The sequence below is a fragment of the Diorhabda carinulata genome, chromosome 9 (assembly GCF_026250575.1).
Source record: "Diorhabda carinulata isolate Delta chromosome 9, icDioCari1.1, whole genome shotgun sequence".
NCBI lineage: Eukaryota > Metazoa > Arthropoda > Insecta > Coleoptera > Chrysomelidae > Diorhabda > Diorhabda carinulata.
In genome coordinates, this window is record NC_079468.1 from 19,401,156 (window position 1) to 19,420,378 (window position 19,223).

Genomic DNA, 19,223 nt, shown 5'->3' on the forward strand with positions numbered 1-19,223 from the left:
TTATGCGATATCCAACGTAATAAAATTTTTTTGAAAGCCAAATGTTCATGCAATATTAAATGTATGCGAATTGAATTATTGCCTATGCCTCAATCTCATGTTATGTCACAAAATTCAAACTGTAGCGAAGTTCCACCACGATTGAATTCGGAAATGCAGCGAAACGCGGTGGCTCGAGATTGTGACTCACCACCAAAAGTCGAAGGGAGTTTATGTCCTTTCAGAAGCTTTTGCTTGAACCCTTTGATGTCATTAGGGAAGCTGTGACGCTTACCAAAGTGTTCGAACCGCGTTCGCGTGAGTTCTGGGAACTCACAGATGAAGTTTCATTCTCTTCCATGCACCAGTAGCACTCCGGATCTTCTGTAACGCCCATGGTGTGCAGATGGCGACTTAGATGACCGTGTTTGGTTAAAACTCCGGTACACCAGTGTAGGTATAATAATACTAGAGAAGATAGAGAAGAAGAAAATCATGGAATAACAAATTCTATTAAACTGGAAATTCGAGATACTTCTACTGAACACACTGTATACTGCTACCACAACAGTAACGCTCGCTCTTACTGTAATTGTGAGTATTTGTGTAATGGTCGTAGTAAATAGTGTGTTCAGTATAACAAACAATATCCAAAAGTGATTGATTCCCTTCCGGTAATCTTGAAACCAAAAGACCAAGATCCGTACAATTCTACTTTTACTTCCATACTTATTTTATTGTTATAAATTGATTTCGGAAACTGTCTAAACTTTAAATACGAATTTGAAATGCGGATAAGTTAATCCCTGTAGCATGCGCCACAATGCATGAAATTCTCATGGAAACTCCGGGTTATTAGAAAAACAATCGCCAGTTACACGCAAAACTTCGGGCAATCCGTCGAGTTCCTTTTTGGTGGTGCTTGTGCGGTATAATAACGTGACCAATACATACTTGTTTAATCTTAATCTGTATAAATCTTATCTTTCATGAATTAATTTTAAAAAATAAGGAGTAGGGTTTGTATTATTATTATTTTTTTTAATTCAGTTTTACGGCTTTATGCGTTTTTAAACTGTGTTGAAGTTAAATTATTCTTTTTTGAACTTCATCTAAAAGTAAATAAATGTTTGGATCTTTGTCATATGAAAGACTAATATTTTTTTCAATGTAGTTTCCTGATTAATGTCAATATTTGTTTGAAATTTGTAATAGCGCCTAACAATAACAAAGTTTTTTCATGATTAGTAGATCTTTGCACTTCGACTAAACCAAGAATTGCCAAATCATTTGGATTCACCTAAATCAACTGATAATTCAGAATCCCGCAGCCAAATTACTTTGAAAACAATAAATCTCATTTTCTCTGGAAAATTCTGCAAATAGTCGTTAAATTCGATAATCGTGTAATTAACAATTAATGAATACAATTTACGGGAAAATACTTATGCATGTAAGTTTTTTTGGCAAAAAGTAAAATCATGTGATGGATAAACTTGGTGACTTTCGTTCTATTGAGCTGAATCTGTTTCAATATTGGCCTACAGATTTAAATCACGACGTTCGTTGATTTCCAAACAACTTCTTTGTTATGAAAAGTTTGTCATTCTCGACAAGATATGATGATGTAAAAGTGACAAGGGGTTTTCTAACAATACTCCGTAATGATTGATAATATTAGGCAATATTGCGATCAGACCTTCTGATGACCTTGGTTGAGTTACTTAATCTGATGGTGATGAACTCTCCTTGCATTATCACTTTTTCCATGGTATTGCAGAGATTTATTATCCATTGAGGCACATGTCAAATCTGATATTGCCATCATAAAGTTTAATATTTTTAATGGTGAACGTACTACATTTTATTATGAAGATGCTATTTGAGTTGTTTACTGGTTAAGAATTGGAATGATTTTCTATGACTAGTGGATGTGGATGAAACCAACATCACAGTGCCGATCAACTCTTGATGATGAAGCACCATCTCGATGCTCTGCGTGAAATGATCATCTTGTGACATTCCATGAGGTTGATACATACTTTGGCAATAATTTTATTCGTATACATTTACTGTTGCATGAACATTTGGCTTCCAAAAATCGCATTGGATACCGCATAATTTAACAATCGCTCCGAAAAAAACTCGTGTCTTCGGAGCAAATAGTCGCTTGTTTTTTTTTCGAAATAACTGGACATGTTGCCACTGTTTCATCACAGCAGCGTAGAACGGTCCTCTCTGAATGTCCTCTTTTATGCCAGAAGTGTTAAAAAAAAATTAGGAAAACCTATTGCAGAAGATGAACCATTCTCCACCACGTCAACACACATTAGTTCAAACAAAAACGTCGAAGTGATGGGTCTTTCGCCGTACATTCCTTGTTTAGCACCCAATTATTTCTTTTTATTCCCTCAGATCAAAAATAAATTGGGAGGTCAACGCGTTTTTTAACACTTGATTGAGCGGTTGATGCGTTCAAATCACCTGTTTTGGAGGTCTCGGGGTGGAAAAAATGCTTCGACAATTGGTTCAATGCGAAAGTGTATCTATCCATATTAATTGAGAATATTGTGAAAAACCATAAAGCCATATCCAAGTTTATATATTTATTTTTATTTGTCTATATCAAAATTTAAGTAGCAATCCTCGTAGGTACTGTATTAACATTTTTTTCGTATACGAATAAGATTACAAGCACCATTTTCGTTTATAATTTGTACTCAAAACATGCTAGAGTATCAATCTACACAAACAAACGAAGATTTCTCAAATAAGAGTACAAATCTCAGCTCCCAAGAAGAAGCCAAACCATCTTTAACTAAAATTTGGGAAATTATTGTCCGAACTAAACGGCTTCCAGGTAAGAAAAACGAATAAATGTGTTCCAGAAAAACTGAAAGTTTTTATAATGCTTTGATTTATTTAACGATTCTATGTCTCCAAAGTAAGTTTATTAATCATTAGAATCAATTGAATATATAAAAATAAACTCAAAACTATACGAATAATACGAAGTCAAACAATATACGAAACAGCCAATTTCGGAACTTCATAATTTCAGATCTGTTCTTCCAGTTTAAGGACACATAAAAACTCATGCTAAATTCAAGGTAACAGCTTTGATTTTTCGCAATGCTCGTTTTAATCGTGGTATTATCAAAAGTAACCTTTAGAGAGTTTTTGGGCCATTAGTTAATATTCTAGGACGATTCTTATCAGATACTCATGATTTTACAGACTGGAGGTGGTTATTTATTTATAATTTGCCCTTTACAAATTCCATTAAACATAAATAGGGCATCGGTTTAATCATTCATGTGACATGTTCATTGATTATTAAATCTCAATCCAAGTTTTTTTTTGTTCAACATACTGTTGGTTTGGGTTATTTTATTTATATAGTGTGTCATTATATAACAATAAAAGATAATAATTGAGCTGTAAAACTCAATCGAATTCACAGTATTCCATAAGCGTATGAAATTAAAGCTAGAGCTGATGTCATTAGACGTAGTATGGAAAAGTGAAAAACTGAGAATTGGGGTGGTATAGAAAGTTTTCGTTCTGTAATAATTTTTATTTTTCAATATAGTATCCTCTCAAGTTCATCACTTAGTCCGGTGATGCTCTAAATCCTCAAAATAAGCATTTACATATGCGATATGCATCTCTCTCTTGTTTGTGAAACTTTGAGGTTATCAAAAGAAAGTTGCGACGGGCTAAATCTGGCAAAGACTGTGGCTGGTCAATCAATTCAAAGCTCAATTCGTGAAGTTTTCTCCATGATGATCACTGAAGTGTGAGAAGCTGCGTTACTTCAATGAAACAGCACATTTTTTTTTCTTCAAATGCCGTCGCTTTGTTTTAGTTTCTGTTTTGATATTATCAAGCAATCATGCGCAGTAATCTCCTTCTATTGCTTCACCTTTTTGGAAATAGTCAATAGAAACAATCCCATACTTACAGTTATCAACGGTTACGAAAAAATCCGACTCGTTTTGTTTAAATCGCTTCAATGAGGCCTCAGAATCAATCAATCGAATGCGCTTTTGGTTCAAACTGATCAAATGCGACACCTAACGCGCAGATAGCATACGCATGCATAATTTTTTACTCAGTATATAATAAATACATTCTTTTGATCTACCTGGCAGACTTACTACCGTTTGAGGAACTTTCCCGATGATATTGCTTGTAGTCGCAGTTTTTGGACGTCCTGAACGCTCGACGTTAGCCAAGCTGATACGGCCAAGTTTGAATACAAGTGTCCAAAATTTTAATATTTTAACATTAATTTTTTCCTCAGAAACCACGTTCCTATTGTCACCATCTGTCTCAGTCTTGCTACATTAATACCACAAAACTTAAGATGTTGTTTTATTACAGATGGAGTGAGCGAAGCTTTATTATACGAATCCATTCGTGACAAACTACGCGATCCAGAAAAAGAAGTTCGCCAACATGTTCTTAGAGTGCTTATGGATCTTATTCAAGTAACCCAGTCATCCAATCTAGATAAACGGATGCAAGAATTGGTTCCAGATATTATAAAAATTTTGAGCCATTCTTCACCTTCATTAAGAAAAACTGCGTTGGACTTTCTTAAGAAATATTTGAAATTAAGTGGAAATTATTATGAAATTATGAGGGACTTGATTGACTCGCCGGATTATTTAATGAGCGCAACTCCGTTTTTAATAAATTCCGAAACTGATGATAAAACTGTGAGTTTAGTTCTTGAGCAATTGTGGAAGGATTTGGAAAGATCAAATATCAACCAGGAGATTCCTGCTAAATCATTAGCCAGATTAAGGTACTACATAATGTAAATATTGGGTGTAGTCATAATTTACGTCGTGTTCCAATATATTTTCAAGGTATTTTATTTGAATTGAATAAATTAATTCAGTAAACGATAAAATATCAGTATAACTTTGTTTGTAATGATTTGGTTGGTTGATATTAGTGCATAAAGAAGAATTTCTGTTCGCTACGCTTCGTACCCAAACCAGTCTAATATCCAGTGCAGCTACTTTACGACAGAGAGAGTTTTCATTATTTTTATGATAGATCTTGAATATATTACTTTTCAGATACAATCTTGGTGATGAGAGGTTCAAATATCTAATCGGATTGGAGAGGTATCGAAAACTTCAAGAAATCTGTGAAATTTATGGTCTTCCTATAGATTATAGCGACACAGACATAATGATCAGCGAAAACGATAACTGGAGCAATGACGAAGCTGTAGAAGATAAAGTGATTCTAGAAACTGAAATAACGCTCAAGACAGGACCGGCGATTACTATGAAAATTCACGAGGAAAGTAGACCCAATAGTGGAGTGGGTAATCCTGGAGAGATAGAAGTTAAATCAAAGTTTGGTGTTATAAAGGTACTGAATGATGATAGTGGAAGTGATTATGAAGAAGCAGCAAGAAGGACGCCTAGAAAAGTACGTTTCGGCGGAGAACATGTGAAATTACGCACTCCTGAAAGCGATAGCAGTAATCAAGACGAACCGAAGAATACTTTACGTATAACTGTAACAGATGCTGTAGCTATAACTACTAAGAAGAGTCTCATTCCAATTCGGATAACTTCTCTACCGACAACACCTCTAAAAAAATCACAGAATATTACAAAAAATAGATTACATCAGTCGGCTCCGAATTTAAGCAGAAACTTTGAAACATCCAGAATACCTTTTAGTCGAGAATCTAACTTGAAGGAAAAGTTCAATATTCCACAGAAAATATTAAAAGGTAAGTAAAGTTTTGAGATGATAAAATAATATTTGAGTAGCTAATGAACGTATATATAGATGGACATTTCTATTGGTCATGCTGTCAGTTCACTGGAGAATGTGACAGTGATCGACTCATACGAGGTCTGGCTATTGAATAATGATACTGGTTACGAAAAAGCGTTTTCCTATAAAAATTATTCTACATTCGAATTCTTCTCTTTAATATAATCTCCCACCCACGCCACACACCTTTACATACGTTTTTTCCATTGATCGAAGCAGTGCTGGAAGTCTTCTTTGGTGAGCGTCTTCAGGAGCTCTGCCGTTTTTTGCTTTACCACTTCCATCAACTCAAATCGGGTCCTTTCCATAGCAGATCTTTTTCTAACCTTTCAAGGAAATCTGAGCAGAGCCGTTGACGCAAGAGCTTTTGGTCAGGAGTCATATTTTGACACCTGCCTCGCACAGACTTTTGTCATGTGTAATTCTTCGTCTAAAAATTTTCCAACCGTTTCTTTATCGGCGTCTTACCACTGCATCATGGATGGAATGTCTTGGGGAGCTGAAGATGGCAACTTCAATATCTATAAAGGCACATAGCGCTATCTTTTCATACTCTATAGTTTTCTCTAGTTTTTTGGTTAGACTATTAATAATTATGCGACTCAAATTTTCTCACATAATTGTGTTTTCTTGCTCTGCTTTGTGATTCAAACGAACAAAACAAATCTGGCTCTGATGTTTACTAGAGTGCAACTATTCCAGTGTCTCAGAACATATTATGCGTTTACTTTTCAATTTTTTTGCTACAGACTTAAAGTTCGTAAAGAATTTCAAATTTTCCAGAATATAAACATCACCAACATAAATACAAAACAATAAATATCGTAATTGATCAATGTACAAAATTCAAACATAAGTAAAAAACATCGAGAATGTTTTCTTAAAAACAAATTAATGGATTGAATAATTACAATATCAAAATGTATATATCCGAATTCACTCAATTCAGAGATAACAAGAAATAGCGTAAACTTGCTTTGATATGCAAATGTTTAATGAGTGGCTTAAGCAACAATTCATTTCTATGGATTTTACAGTTCTGAACTAGATTCTGAAGTCCTTGAGCTAATCCTGTGAAAGGTCAACATACAACAAAACGTACAGATCACATTGTTTTATGAAAAGTTATGTAAAACTAAAACTAAGTTGTCAGGAAATTGATAACACTTCCTTTTTGTTTCTCAAACTTTTTAAATGACTTCCAAGCAGCTTTTACATTGACAGATATGGATCATTTCAAACTGAGGATCTTTACGGATTTTTGGTTCAATAAATATTTCCTCTTTCAGTTTTTCTTCTGGTTTCAACATATCAATATAAGATAAAGAGCTATGTTTATAGAAATTTATGTTACACAAAATTCACTCTTCCGCAAGAATATTTTTGGTCAGATTTCAGCCTCAGGACAACACTAAGGCTCAAACACAATTCGCTGGTAACCAAAAATGAATTTCAAGATAGATCTGTGATGTGTGGGAAGCACTTCAAAGCCTCTAAAACTATGTGCTGGAATCCAACGTGAATAAACTGGCTATTACTAAGATAGCGAGTCATGAGTACCTAATGAAGAAATAAAGACGACATATTGTTATTTTCATAAGACCGGAAAGTGCAGAAATGAGTAAAGTTGCCGATTTAAACATCTAGAACGTGAAACCGGTCCTGCTTCAGTACGTTAATCGAAGCTAATATTTGGCGGATGCGCAGGGTACTTTTCATATTAATTTAATCTTTAGTTCACCTTTTTTGTGACCTGTTTATCTTGCGTCCATTCTTATAAGCACCATTCCTAAAAATATTTTTTGTTTTTTAAGACAAACTAGAGATTTCTTGACATCGAAGATTCTAGAGTGAGATGATAGATATAAAATGAGTTTCTAATAGCCAGACAGAGTTGATATCATAGTGAACACATCGGGATAGTGAGGAGTGAAGCAAACAGTGTATTTAAATAAATTAGATAATAAGTGTTAGTGAATAGTTTAATGTGTAAATGTGAGTGAATACAAAGTGTTATTATAAACATAAATAACATTATGATATATACATTATTCTACACCTGTTGAACAAGAATATTGATATATTTCCAAATATTACAGAAGGAAAACTGAAAGAAGGAATATTTATTGAACCACAGATCCTCAGTTTGAAATTATCTTATCTGTCAATGTAAAAGCTGCTTGGAAGTCATTCAAAAAGTTTTAGAAACAAAAGTGAGTATTATGAAGATGTTGTAGCGTACTTATTTTCAACAGATACGAATGAATATGTCCTTGAAGATTATTTTCCTGTACTCACATTCGAATATGTTCCCTGACAACTTAGGAAGTATCAGTGATGATAAGGGGGAGCATTTATAGATTTTTGAAGAGCTTCATCAGATATTTCGGGATGCAAATATCTTAGGGTTGTACTGGTTGTACATGATTAAAGAAATTGACCCAATACACCATAAAAAGAAGTCCAAAATTTGTTACTATTAATTATTCTTTTATTGTTTGTACTAAGTTAACCAAAGACAGATGGTTTTCGTTGTTCTTTCTGATTATTACCTAATAAAAAAAAATATGATTAATAGTTTTCAGTTGGGATATTAAACCATGTAAGCTGGTGCAATTATTTATGTAGGCGACGACACAAATTTCAATATACTTCGAATGCCAATAATTGTATAAATCGGTCTAGAATTTTCCATTAGAATATTACCTAGGTCAAAGAAGTTAAATATGGAATTATTTATTTTCAGATAAACCGCAAATGAAATTAAAAAGCAGATCGTCAGATAACTTAGACATTTCCAAAACTGTTATACCTATCTCGTCAGTTAGGACTATCAATAATGTCAGTCCTCTTCCGCCGCATAAGGAAATCGAAGTTTTACACAACTTAACAAGAAGTCCAGCCAAGAAACGACGCCCTAGTACTGTAGACGTTTCCGTTACATCTACAGAAGCTAACACGAGTTTCAATAGTTTCAAAATATGTCCGATGTCGTCACGTGAGGTTTCTTGTGATACCACTACAGAATCAGAAAAAAATTATGACAGTTTCAAAATATGTCCAATATCTGAAGAACAACCACCCGAAGATTTGAGAATCAGTCTTTTCAACGCTAATAGCTTATCTACAAGTACATATTCTTCTGATAAAAGTTCGAGTCAAGACATTGTTGATAGAACACAGCCTTTGGGATATAATAGCGTTCGAGCGCTGGAATATATTTCTCCAGACAAAGGTTATAATAGTTTTACAGTGTATCCTCACAATTTGAACCACGAGAAGAAGAAAACTGTCCCAGAAGAAATAATGCCACAAGATGTAAATGAAAATTTGGATTTCAATAGGCAGTGGAAATTGTCATCTTTAAGTTCAGAGGTGAGTAATTTTAAATTATAATATTTTGTACAAAGAAGCAAGGTATATAATCTAAATAAGTTGCATGTTAGGTGAATAATATAATAGTGGAGAACTGTGACATTTTTTCTCGATTATATGCACCACAGCGTCTGTAAAATAAATATTATTAATCATGAAATGGTAAAGATCTTTCTTTCAACAAAATTTACCAACAAAATCCACTTTACTATACAAAATCGGTACAAATTTTGTTTTTTGCGTTTTGCGCTGAACCTATGCAAGACTCGTCTTTGTTAATAAGGGCAATATTGTAGAGAACTGAAAAATATTGAAAATAAGCTCTTATAAATTGAATTTCGATAATTTGTTGCTTAGATAATTTAACCGAAAGGAGAAAATTTTTAATTTTTTAAATTGTTTATAATTTGTTTAATTTAAAATATGAAGGCTTCTTATTCACTGAAAACCGAGATCTCGGTGTGCTTAATCAATGCTCTAAAGATGGACCCTGTGGCCCCAATAGTTTTTGCAAAATAGCAATTAAACCATAGGAGGCCCTTTTTTTCGAAGGACCTTTCTTGCTCACCGGATCATCATTTGGAAAGTCGAGTTGAACTAAAAATCCCTTATCTCAGTTTTTAGAATTTTTTTTGACCTCAAAAAAATGTTCAATTCGGAATGTCATATTCGGAAAGGTGGCAGTTCAATTTGGGGCGAAGCTAGACATTTTTTTTTAAATCCACTGCGGCTTTGTTTTTCAATATTGAGGAATGTTTTTTGCGTCATTTTGTAGGTGAAGCTTTAAATTTTTATCAATGAAAGTTTCAACGACGCGACAGCGGAATAGTGGGGATAATGAAAAGAAGCAAAGACGGCGCGCTCAAAAATGCTCCGCAAGACTATTGGGCCGATTTTGATCTTTTTTTTAAGCCGGGCTAACTCCTTCAGTTAAAATTACTGTTTATTTAGTTAATACATAAGTCTTACAGAAAATTGCAAAATTCATAGAGGGGAAAATTATTAATTTTACCAAAAAACTAATGTGACAGCTTCGTTCCAAATTGACCAAAATAGGTTTTTTTAATGTAGGTAAAACTGCCAGCTTTCCGAATATGACATTGGTATTACGATATTTTTATAAAATGTTTAAAAAACAATAAATTGTTAATAAATTTTTTTACCCCTTTTTTGAACACTTTTTTGAGGTAAACAAAATTCAAAAAACTGAGATTAGGGGTTTTTAGTTCAACTCTTTTTCTTTCCAACGCGACTTTCCAAATTATGATAGGACCATCTGGTGAGTAAGAATGGCCCTTTGAAAAAAAGGCCTCCTATGGTTTAATTGCCATTTTGCAAAAACTATTGGGGCCACAGGGCTCATCTTTAGAGCATTGATTAAGTACATCGAGATCTCGGTTTTCAGTTAATAAGAAACCTTCATATTTCAAAATTAAAGAAATTATAAACAATTTGAAAAATTAAAAATTTTCTCCTTTCGGTTAAATTATCTAAGCAACAAATTATCGAAATTTAATTTATAAAGGCTTATTATGAAGATTTTTCAATTCTCTACAATATTGTTTAGAGTAACAAAGACAAGTCTTGCATAGGTTCAGCGCAAAACGCAAAAAACAAAATTTGTACCGATTTTTTGGTGTTTTTATTGTTTAAAAAAATAACGCATAGACAAAAAATGTTGAATTTTATGCACATAACTTTTATTCAACCCCTAGAACACGATGGCGTTGTTTTTTATTAATTTTGTCACCAAAAGCCTTTTTTTTCGTAAGTGTCCTGGCCTAAAAGCATAATTTAGAACTTGAATGCGGTTATTCTAATACCAATATAATTTATTTTCAAGCAAAAGAACGTCGATCATGATTTATCACTTAATTTCAGTTTGCATTAGCGATACTCTAAACTCTCGACTCATTTTTATGAGTCATATACCTGAACAGGTTTTTAGAAACGCCAATCAGAAAAAAACAACAAAAATAAATTTAATAGATTCTAATGAACCGTTCAAATATGGAACACATATATCGTGGGCAGTTTACAAGGGTCGTTCTCTGGTCGATGTAAATGGCATGTCTTGATTTGGTTACTCTGTGTCACGGAAAAAGTAGGTCAAGCAACCTAATATGAATATAGGTATCACGAAGTGAGAGTGATATACACCTTGAATTGGGAATTCCAGGGGTGTTTCTAGTATTTACAAAGAAATACAACAGCATAGAAATTCGACGCCCGACTTTTATAATTCTCTATAAAAATAACTGATGGTTATCCAACAATACGAGAGGTAGTCAAAAAAATTACACAAGAAATAAATAAATAAAACTTTATACACTATTTACTTTTACCTACGGCCAAAAAGTATCTAAAGTTAGGTTAGATTATGCTCCAGTTGGTAAAATCTGTTGTTTGATTTTGAACTGTGTAAATAATTTGTTATTTTAGACTCATTCTTTTTTGAGAGTCGAATTCAACATAATTATGCCCAATTAAAAAGCTAACATCATCTTAAAAATATTTTTCCTTCTAAAAACAAAAACACTCTCGTTTTTCTACTACTTGATTACTGAGATATAGTTGATTTTAAATTGATAACTGTTGCAGTTTCCAGCTCCATTCAAAAATTGCGATGCGTTTTATTCGTTTAATTTACCTCATCCAGATAACAACTTCCCACTTATGGTGAGTCCACACGATACAGACTTCCATAAAATTCTATAGAATTTTGTCTGTGCAAACTAGACAGTACAGACAAATTTCGGTGCGATTCAAAAGTCGGAGTATGCGTGTAAGTCTGTGTATTTATATGCGAATACCTAGATCGCTGCAATAACCACTTTTTACACCATACGGATCTTTTTTTTTCAGTTCTTTTTCTTCTTCTTCAACAATAATGCAAGCTACGGTTGCTAATTATCACTGACGTCTTCTTTGCAATAAAAGTGTATCCATATTTTATCCACTGAGGTTCTCGACAATTCTGATACCGGAAATTTTTAGAAGACTGAAACTTTGGAAAAATGAAATTCTGAAGTAATGAAAAGTCTGTAGTAACCAAGTGCGATCACGATTGAATGGTGGCTCAGGATTGTGCTTCATCAACAAAGTCGAAGTTGGTTTCAAGTATCTGTAAAATGTCAAACTATGTGGTGGCAATGTCAGATTTGACATATTCATATCAGCGTTGCCATATTTCAAAACTTAAGTAGCAATCCTTGTACAGACTTTCCTCTCCTAATCATGTTACCTGCTCTCTTTCGGTACTATTCTTAGTTTCATAGCTGGATATATTATCTGTTATTGTCATTACCTATTTCTATTATTTTAATACTTATATATTTTCAGTTTCTGTTGCATGTGTACTTTTTCGGTACAATAAACAGCAAACAATTATCAAATACTTCTGTTATTTCCACTCTGTTTTAAGTTCTTGTGGCTACTTACAATTGTTTGCTTGTTCTAGTAACTTCCTTTATAATTTCATCCATTAAAAAAGTTAATAAAGTTGGGGTTAAGCTTCGTTATAGTTGTAGTCAATCTGTGGTCTCAAATGTTTCCCATTGCGTTTATGCTCTTTTCATAAATTGTTTTCATAGCTTCAGTTATTTCGTCATTGACATCTCTCCCTTGATTACTTTTTATAGGTCTACATTTCTTTATTCAATGCTTTTTGTTTTATATTTTCCCCTTTCACACCAACGTAAAATACTACTCTGGTTTCCTCCCGTGACCTGAAATGTTCTACTCAATATTTGCATTTCACGTGACTTATTTAATAAAATGACGGACCGCATGTGAAAACAATAAGAAAATTGATCTTTTTCGTATTTTATTTGGCCGTAAACTGCAACAATGATAAAAACACGGATAATAAGCTGAGAAACGTTTGAAAATAATAATTATTCATACCAACAACCCTAAAATTAAATTAAAGTAAAATTATTTTTAGGGTATTTTATTATACTTGCAAATAATACCTTGATATCAATTCAAAAGACGTGTTTAAAAATACTTTAATGGCATAAATTTAATTTGGAAATCGTCTAAAAATATCTAGTGATAAATCATTTTAAAATACACTGTGCTAGAAATTTGCGGAGTTTATATTTCCCTAGCTCTTACATTTTTCTTCGATGTTTGTTTGTGACTGAACCTGCAATTTCGCGACGTAATTTTGGTTTCAATTTTGAGGTACTTGGCAACTCAAATTGATTTCCAGCTTTCTCAAAATCAATGTATTCTTTTCATCCTAATATTCAGTTTGAACTTACTTTAGCCATAATTTAATTTTTTCCTCAAAATTAAATATTAGACTTGAAATTGAGCTTTTCAAATTTGACACTCAATCTACGAGGATGATCCCATAAGTTCCCAAAAACAATCTATACAGAATATCTTTTAAGATTGAAGCGGATATGTAAACACGAAAAAAATTGATCATCGTTATGTGAAAGGCTTGATAGGCTTTAGACCAACCAATATAAAGCTGAACTAGGTTCTAGTCTAGGTGAGACAGCTCCTTCGTTATCAATAGTCAATAATAGGGTAGCAGAGTTTAAACAAGGCCGTATGAACTGCGAAGATCAGCATCGCAGTGGTCGACGACTTAAGAAATTTGAAGAAAATCCACTGGATAATCATTGACTGGAAGTGCGCGAGCTAGCAGACGTGATAGGCATTTCAAAAAGTGCGGTAATCGCATAGTAACTGAAAATTTGGACATGAGAAAGCTATGTGCAAGGTGGGTGCCGTGGAACAAAAACAACGTCGCGAACATGTTTTCCTCGAGTGATTGGTAATGTTTCTCAGAAATAAAGCAGAATTTCTGCACCGTTTCATAACGATGGATGAAACTCCACATCCGAAATAAAAGAACATTCAAAACAATAGACTGACAAGGGACAACCGGCTCCAAAGAAGGCAAAGACCCTTTCATCTACAGGCAAGGTTATAGCGTCGGTTTTTTGGAATGAGCGTGGGATAATTTTCAATGAATACCTGAAAAGGCAAAACTATCAACGGAGAACTTACTGCAAAGTTTTAGCAAAAAAATCAAGCCAAAAGGGCTGGATTTGGCAAATAATGAAATGTTGTTTCATCAAGACAACTCCAGCTCATACATCTGTTATTGCAATTGCCAAAATTTAAGACTCGTTCAAGTCTTCAAGTGGAAGCTTCATCTTAAGCTGCAAAGGATCCAAAGAAACATAATGATGTCCATTATATAATTTTTTTCAATATTCATAACTGCATTTTCTCATTCTTCAATTGAATTGAATGAATTGGGAGGGTTATTAACCTGCCCATAAATTCAAACGTAAATATCATTACATTTTCAGTACTTATATGGAAGTGACTGACATGATATCTCAGGGTGAATGCACGAATAGCTCAAATTAGTCCGTATATTGACAAAATATAATGGAATAGTAGTCGCGTAGATATTGAGCGTTTATTTTATGGCAAAAAATATAAACATATAATTCCAGAAAATATATGTTAGTATATATTTGCACTAAAGAATTAAGTTTGGATGTGTCAACTGCCTATTCGACTTTGGTATACAAGGATTTATATCTTATATAGCCTCGACTGTATCACTATATGAGACTATGAAGTAAATCATGACCGATGTTCACAATGTCGTTATGTCTGGAAACATCGATTTTTGGTTGAAAAGAATAGTTCGTTTCGTAATATACCGTGAGATCTTCATCTCGGGCATGAGTAGGAGACTATCATCAACAAAAAGATTGCACGCGTCGACTGTTGCATCAAAATGTGGGAAAAATTAACTGCTTGAAGCAGCACCTCTTAACTTGGTGAGAACTTTAAGATGAGTCAATTTAAGCAAATAGTTATTTGCGGTAGGAGCACATCAAAGAAAAATAAATGGATTTATTTGGAATTGGGGATTATGCGAGAACAAGGCGGGACAGCAACGTAAAGATAGTTAACACAATCATTTTTTGACCTGAAGCAGGTCAGGTTCATATATACATTTAGGTCCAGGCTCAAGTCAAAATTTGTAACTCTACTGCAGAAAAATTATGTAGAGCCTACACTTTTATGCTTCAGAAAAAGTAGCATTCAATTCTTTTATTTTAATGGTACTTTTGCAAATTTTTATGTCGCTTACAGCCTAACATTGATGACAATGTATTTCGAACTGAAAATAAATCAAATATTTGTATTTCTTCAATACAATATCAATGTTATCTCCTTCGAGGCAATTTTCTCATCTTGGTTAATGAATAATTTACTATCTGCGCTACTTGATGGAGAAAAGGGTTCTATCTTATTTACATTATTTCTGTTATTTAATTGTATCCGATTTTGGTTTGAGAGGAACATCAAAGTATTCACATTTTATAAGCTTTCAAGCGGTAAACGTCAATTTTCGAATGCGAATAAAATACTTCACGTTTCCAGTAGAATCTGAAAATATAATATACAATAATACAAGTAGCTGTATGTTGATATTATGTTATGGGAAACCCTTGTAATGTATCTTCTATTGGGACATCAAAACTATTTATTAAATAATAAAATAAGTAGTTAGACGTGGTCGAGTCACATCGATATAAATAAAGTATGTAATTTGATACCTCAATGGAACTCAAGTGTCCAAGACCCACCCGGAATCAATCATCTATGATGTGGGTCCCTATTAAGATCGTGCACCATAAATCTTAATCAATACAATAAAACTTAAATTTAAGTAGCTAAATGTATGATTCTTTACAATCCTATTAATATAAGACAGACATCTGGTAATCCGAGAGGAGTGAAAAAATAAGTCCTTAAACTAAATGACTAGCAAATCTCAATGGTTCGTACCAGAGTTGAGTTAAATTAGATACAAGAGATTGTATCTCTGCATGGATTACATTTGTGCAATATTTTCAAATTTAAATAATTTTAAATGGGAAAATATTATGTCCAAGCAACTTCCTGTACTTAAAACCAACTAGCTCCGAAGCTTTCCAATATAACCTAAAAATATCACATTTTATTTATATGTCAGAAACATTTGGATATATTTTTTGTTGATATTCTAGATTTATAATTAATTCTTATTCTACAGTCGAAATTTAAAATTTGAATCCTCAAAATTACTTTTCAATAGTTAAATTTTTAAATGTGAATGTATATTACTCATATACCTACAGCCGTGTAGTCTATCGTAGCAGGCATCCTCTGGTAAGAATGGCAATCACCAAATTAAATGTGTAGGTAGTAGGAATTGAAGAAATCGAGTTTTTGACCTAACAACAAATCATCGAAAGTGATCTTGCCTCTGATTTATGATTTATACTCTTGGGCACTGACCAGAAGCATTCGAAACATGGTGAAAATATTAAAGAGTAATCAAATTATTATTCTGACAATGTAAGTTCTCCCATCGCTGCCCAAACAAACTCAACCAGCCAGAATATCGAGTTAATGAGCTAACCACCAACGGGTCTGATTGGTCACTCAATAATTTTTTTTCTTAAATATCAAACATGACCAAATATTGATACCACCAAATGAAACTGCTTCTGCGACAAAACTTCTAACAGTTGGAGTGGAAATAGTGCTACGAAAATTAATTCAAACTTAAGGGAAAGTTTCGAAAGAAGGAAAAGGAGAGAAGGGTAAACGAACGACAAATAATGGGAACAATTACGGGTCCAATAAACATCGAAAAGTAAATGTACCGTCGAAGAACGATTCAAAAAATATTGGAAGAAAAAAATGTAGAAAATGTAATGAAAGAATTAAAACATACAGGATCAAAGGGCAGAAATATGTGTGGATGCAAGGACCTTAAATAGTGTTAAAGGGTATGAAAGAAACCGGAGGAGAAAAAAGGCATGGAAGGGCAAGAGTTACATGGCGGAAAAAGAAAACAAGAAATGTGAAAAAATGGTGGAAAGTTCGCGGAGAAGTAAAATGATAAACCGTGGATGAAAACTGATTTAGTACATTGAATTATATCGATTATTTATTAGATTCGATGTCGTTGCTTTGTCTTTATGTACATTGCTTTTTTGAATATAATTTCATTGATCTAAAGTCTTGAATACATATTTTTTCTCATATAACTTCATATACAAAATGTATTAATGATCATCAATGGAGGCATAATGCTGAATCTATTTGTTAATCTACATTAATTATACAAATTATATCAAAGACACAGAAATTCTACTTCATTCAAATATTTCTGATAATACTAAAAGTTCTCTTTTTACAGGATAGCTTTGGAAATAAATCTGAGGCACTGGATAATCTAGTTAAGATGTTAAAGCAACCAGGAACTTGTGAGAGTCTAGAAGCTGGACCTGCAGCTCTACTTTTTGAAGCACTATTCGCTTGCCAGTATCTTGATAAACTTCATTTTCTTGCAGATGTGAGTAGAAAACTTTAAGCCTTCGTACAAATGTAAGGGTAGTTTGACGTACGAGTAAATTTACTGAGTTCATCTTCAGTCTCTGAAGACGATAACTTGGTTATCGAAACGCACGTCATGTGACTGTGTAATTGTCAATATTGGTGTACTGTTAGCGTAAACAGTGTGTTCAGTTTACAAAAACATGTCAATGTCTGCTGTTAATAGTTATGAACTAAACCCGTTGTTGGATAAATAATGAGAAATAATTTAAGGAATTGTGGAAAAATCAGATTAGTATTATTCCGAAAATAATCCGTCCCATGAAATGGTTTGTAAGTGATTGTCTTCTTTTACAAGTATGATACATATAAGACTGCACGCTAACACCGTCATTTACTGCAACTACTCCAGATATTGTTAATAAAATCAGTTCTTAGCGATCGTCAAATAAAAGTATGCAAAATAGCTAAAGTATCGACTCAATGGATTGCAATCTTTTGCATGAAACGTTACTTATGACAAAACTATCTGCGAGGCGACTGTCTCGATTGGTGAACGCTATTGAAAAGTTTGTTTGCATTGAAAATTAAAAAATTAAATGAATATTCAAATATATTCCGAGTGAATTCAACCATAAATATAACTCTGTAAATGAAACAAAGATAGGAATGTGCTCCAAAGGTAGCAAAAACATTGTTTTCATTCAATAACGTCATGGCCATTTTTTTGAGGTTCTAAAGGTGTGATATTCATTAAATATTTAAAAAATGGTGGCATGGTAGCTCACCAATATCATATTAATAAGCTGACACGCTTCGGAAGCTTAGGAAAGCTTATTAAGTGTGTTGAATTGGAAGGAGTTTATGTTGAAAAATTAAAAAGTTTTTTACTACATTGAGAAGTTTCTCTTCCGTCAAAACGCTCTGAAATATTCATATATAAGCTTAAAATTTGAAAATACATTGTTTAAATCGACTTCCGAATAGTTGCGGGTAAATCACGATTCAAGTAAAATTTGACTACCTTGGTGCTTGACATGGAAAATTTTTTAATGCTTCATGCTGCATCTAACGACAGTAAGAGCTCGGAGACGATATAATTTTTTTTTTTCGAAAATATGAAAAGTGTCCAGCTAGGATGGTCAAGTTAAACGTCTTATAAGTGATGCCGGTTTTGCAATAATCACTTTATTTATTGAGAGATCATACAAATTTAATAATTGTCGTACTACATTTTCAACATCTCGTTTGAATTTAATCTTTATTCCAGTCATGAATCTGAATAAATAGTAATCTAACGGTGCAATGTTTGGACTGAATGCTGGATTTTGTAGAAGTTCAATATCACCAGGTTCTTCGATCTTACTCCGCGTATCTTTCGGAGTATGTAGTTTAGCATTGTCTTGTTCACTAAATCTGGATATTTTTCCCATACTTTTGCTGTCCACTTTATGTCTCGACATTGATAGCTCGACCATCTCGCATGATTTCGAAGTCCACTTAACTTTCACTATTCCACCAGAGAGACTAGAATCAACCTCTCTTTGCCTAAGGATCTGTTAATTATCCTCTACCTAATCATTGATTTTTCATGTTTGGGTTATTTATAAAAATCCATTTCTATTGCAAATAACAATGCGTTTAATAAAACTATCAATATTTGGCAGGGTAGGGAGCATTTG

The 19,223-nt window shown here is 33.2% G+C and overlaps 1 protein-coding gene across 1 annotated transcript in view; it reads left to right on the plus strand.

The window, feature by feature from the left end:
* The first annotated feature begins 2,706 nt into the window (after window positions 1–2,706).
* The window catches only part of LOC130898165 (uncharacterized), a 57,281-nt gene continuing 40,764 nt past the window's right edge, over window positions 2,707–19,223 (plus strand). The window contains exons 1-7 of the mRNA XM_057807242.1: window positions 2,707–2,839; window positions 4,366–4,792; window positions 5,073–5,362; window positions 5,408–5,743; window positions 8,537–9,165; window positions 11,767–11,844; window positions 17,405–17,560. Coding sequence (XP_057663225.1) covers window positions 2,707–2,839; window positions 4,366–4,792; window positions 5,073–5,362; window positions 5,408–5,743; window positions 8,537–9,165; window positions 11,767–11,844; window positions 17,405–17,560 — 2,049 coding nt within the window. The remainder of the gene's footprint in view (window positions 2,840–4,365; window positions 4,793–5,072; window positions 5,363–5,407; window positions 5,744–8,536; window positions 9,166–11,766; window positions 11,845–17,404; window positions 17,561–19,223) is intronic.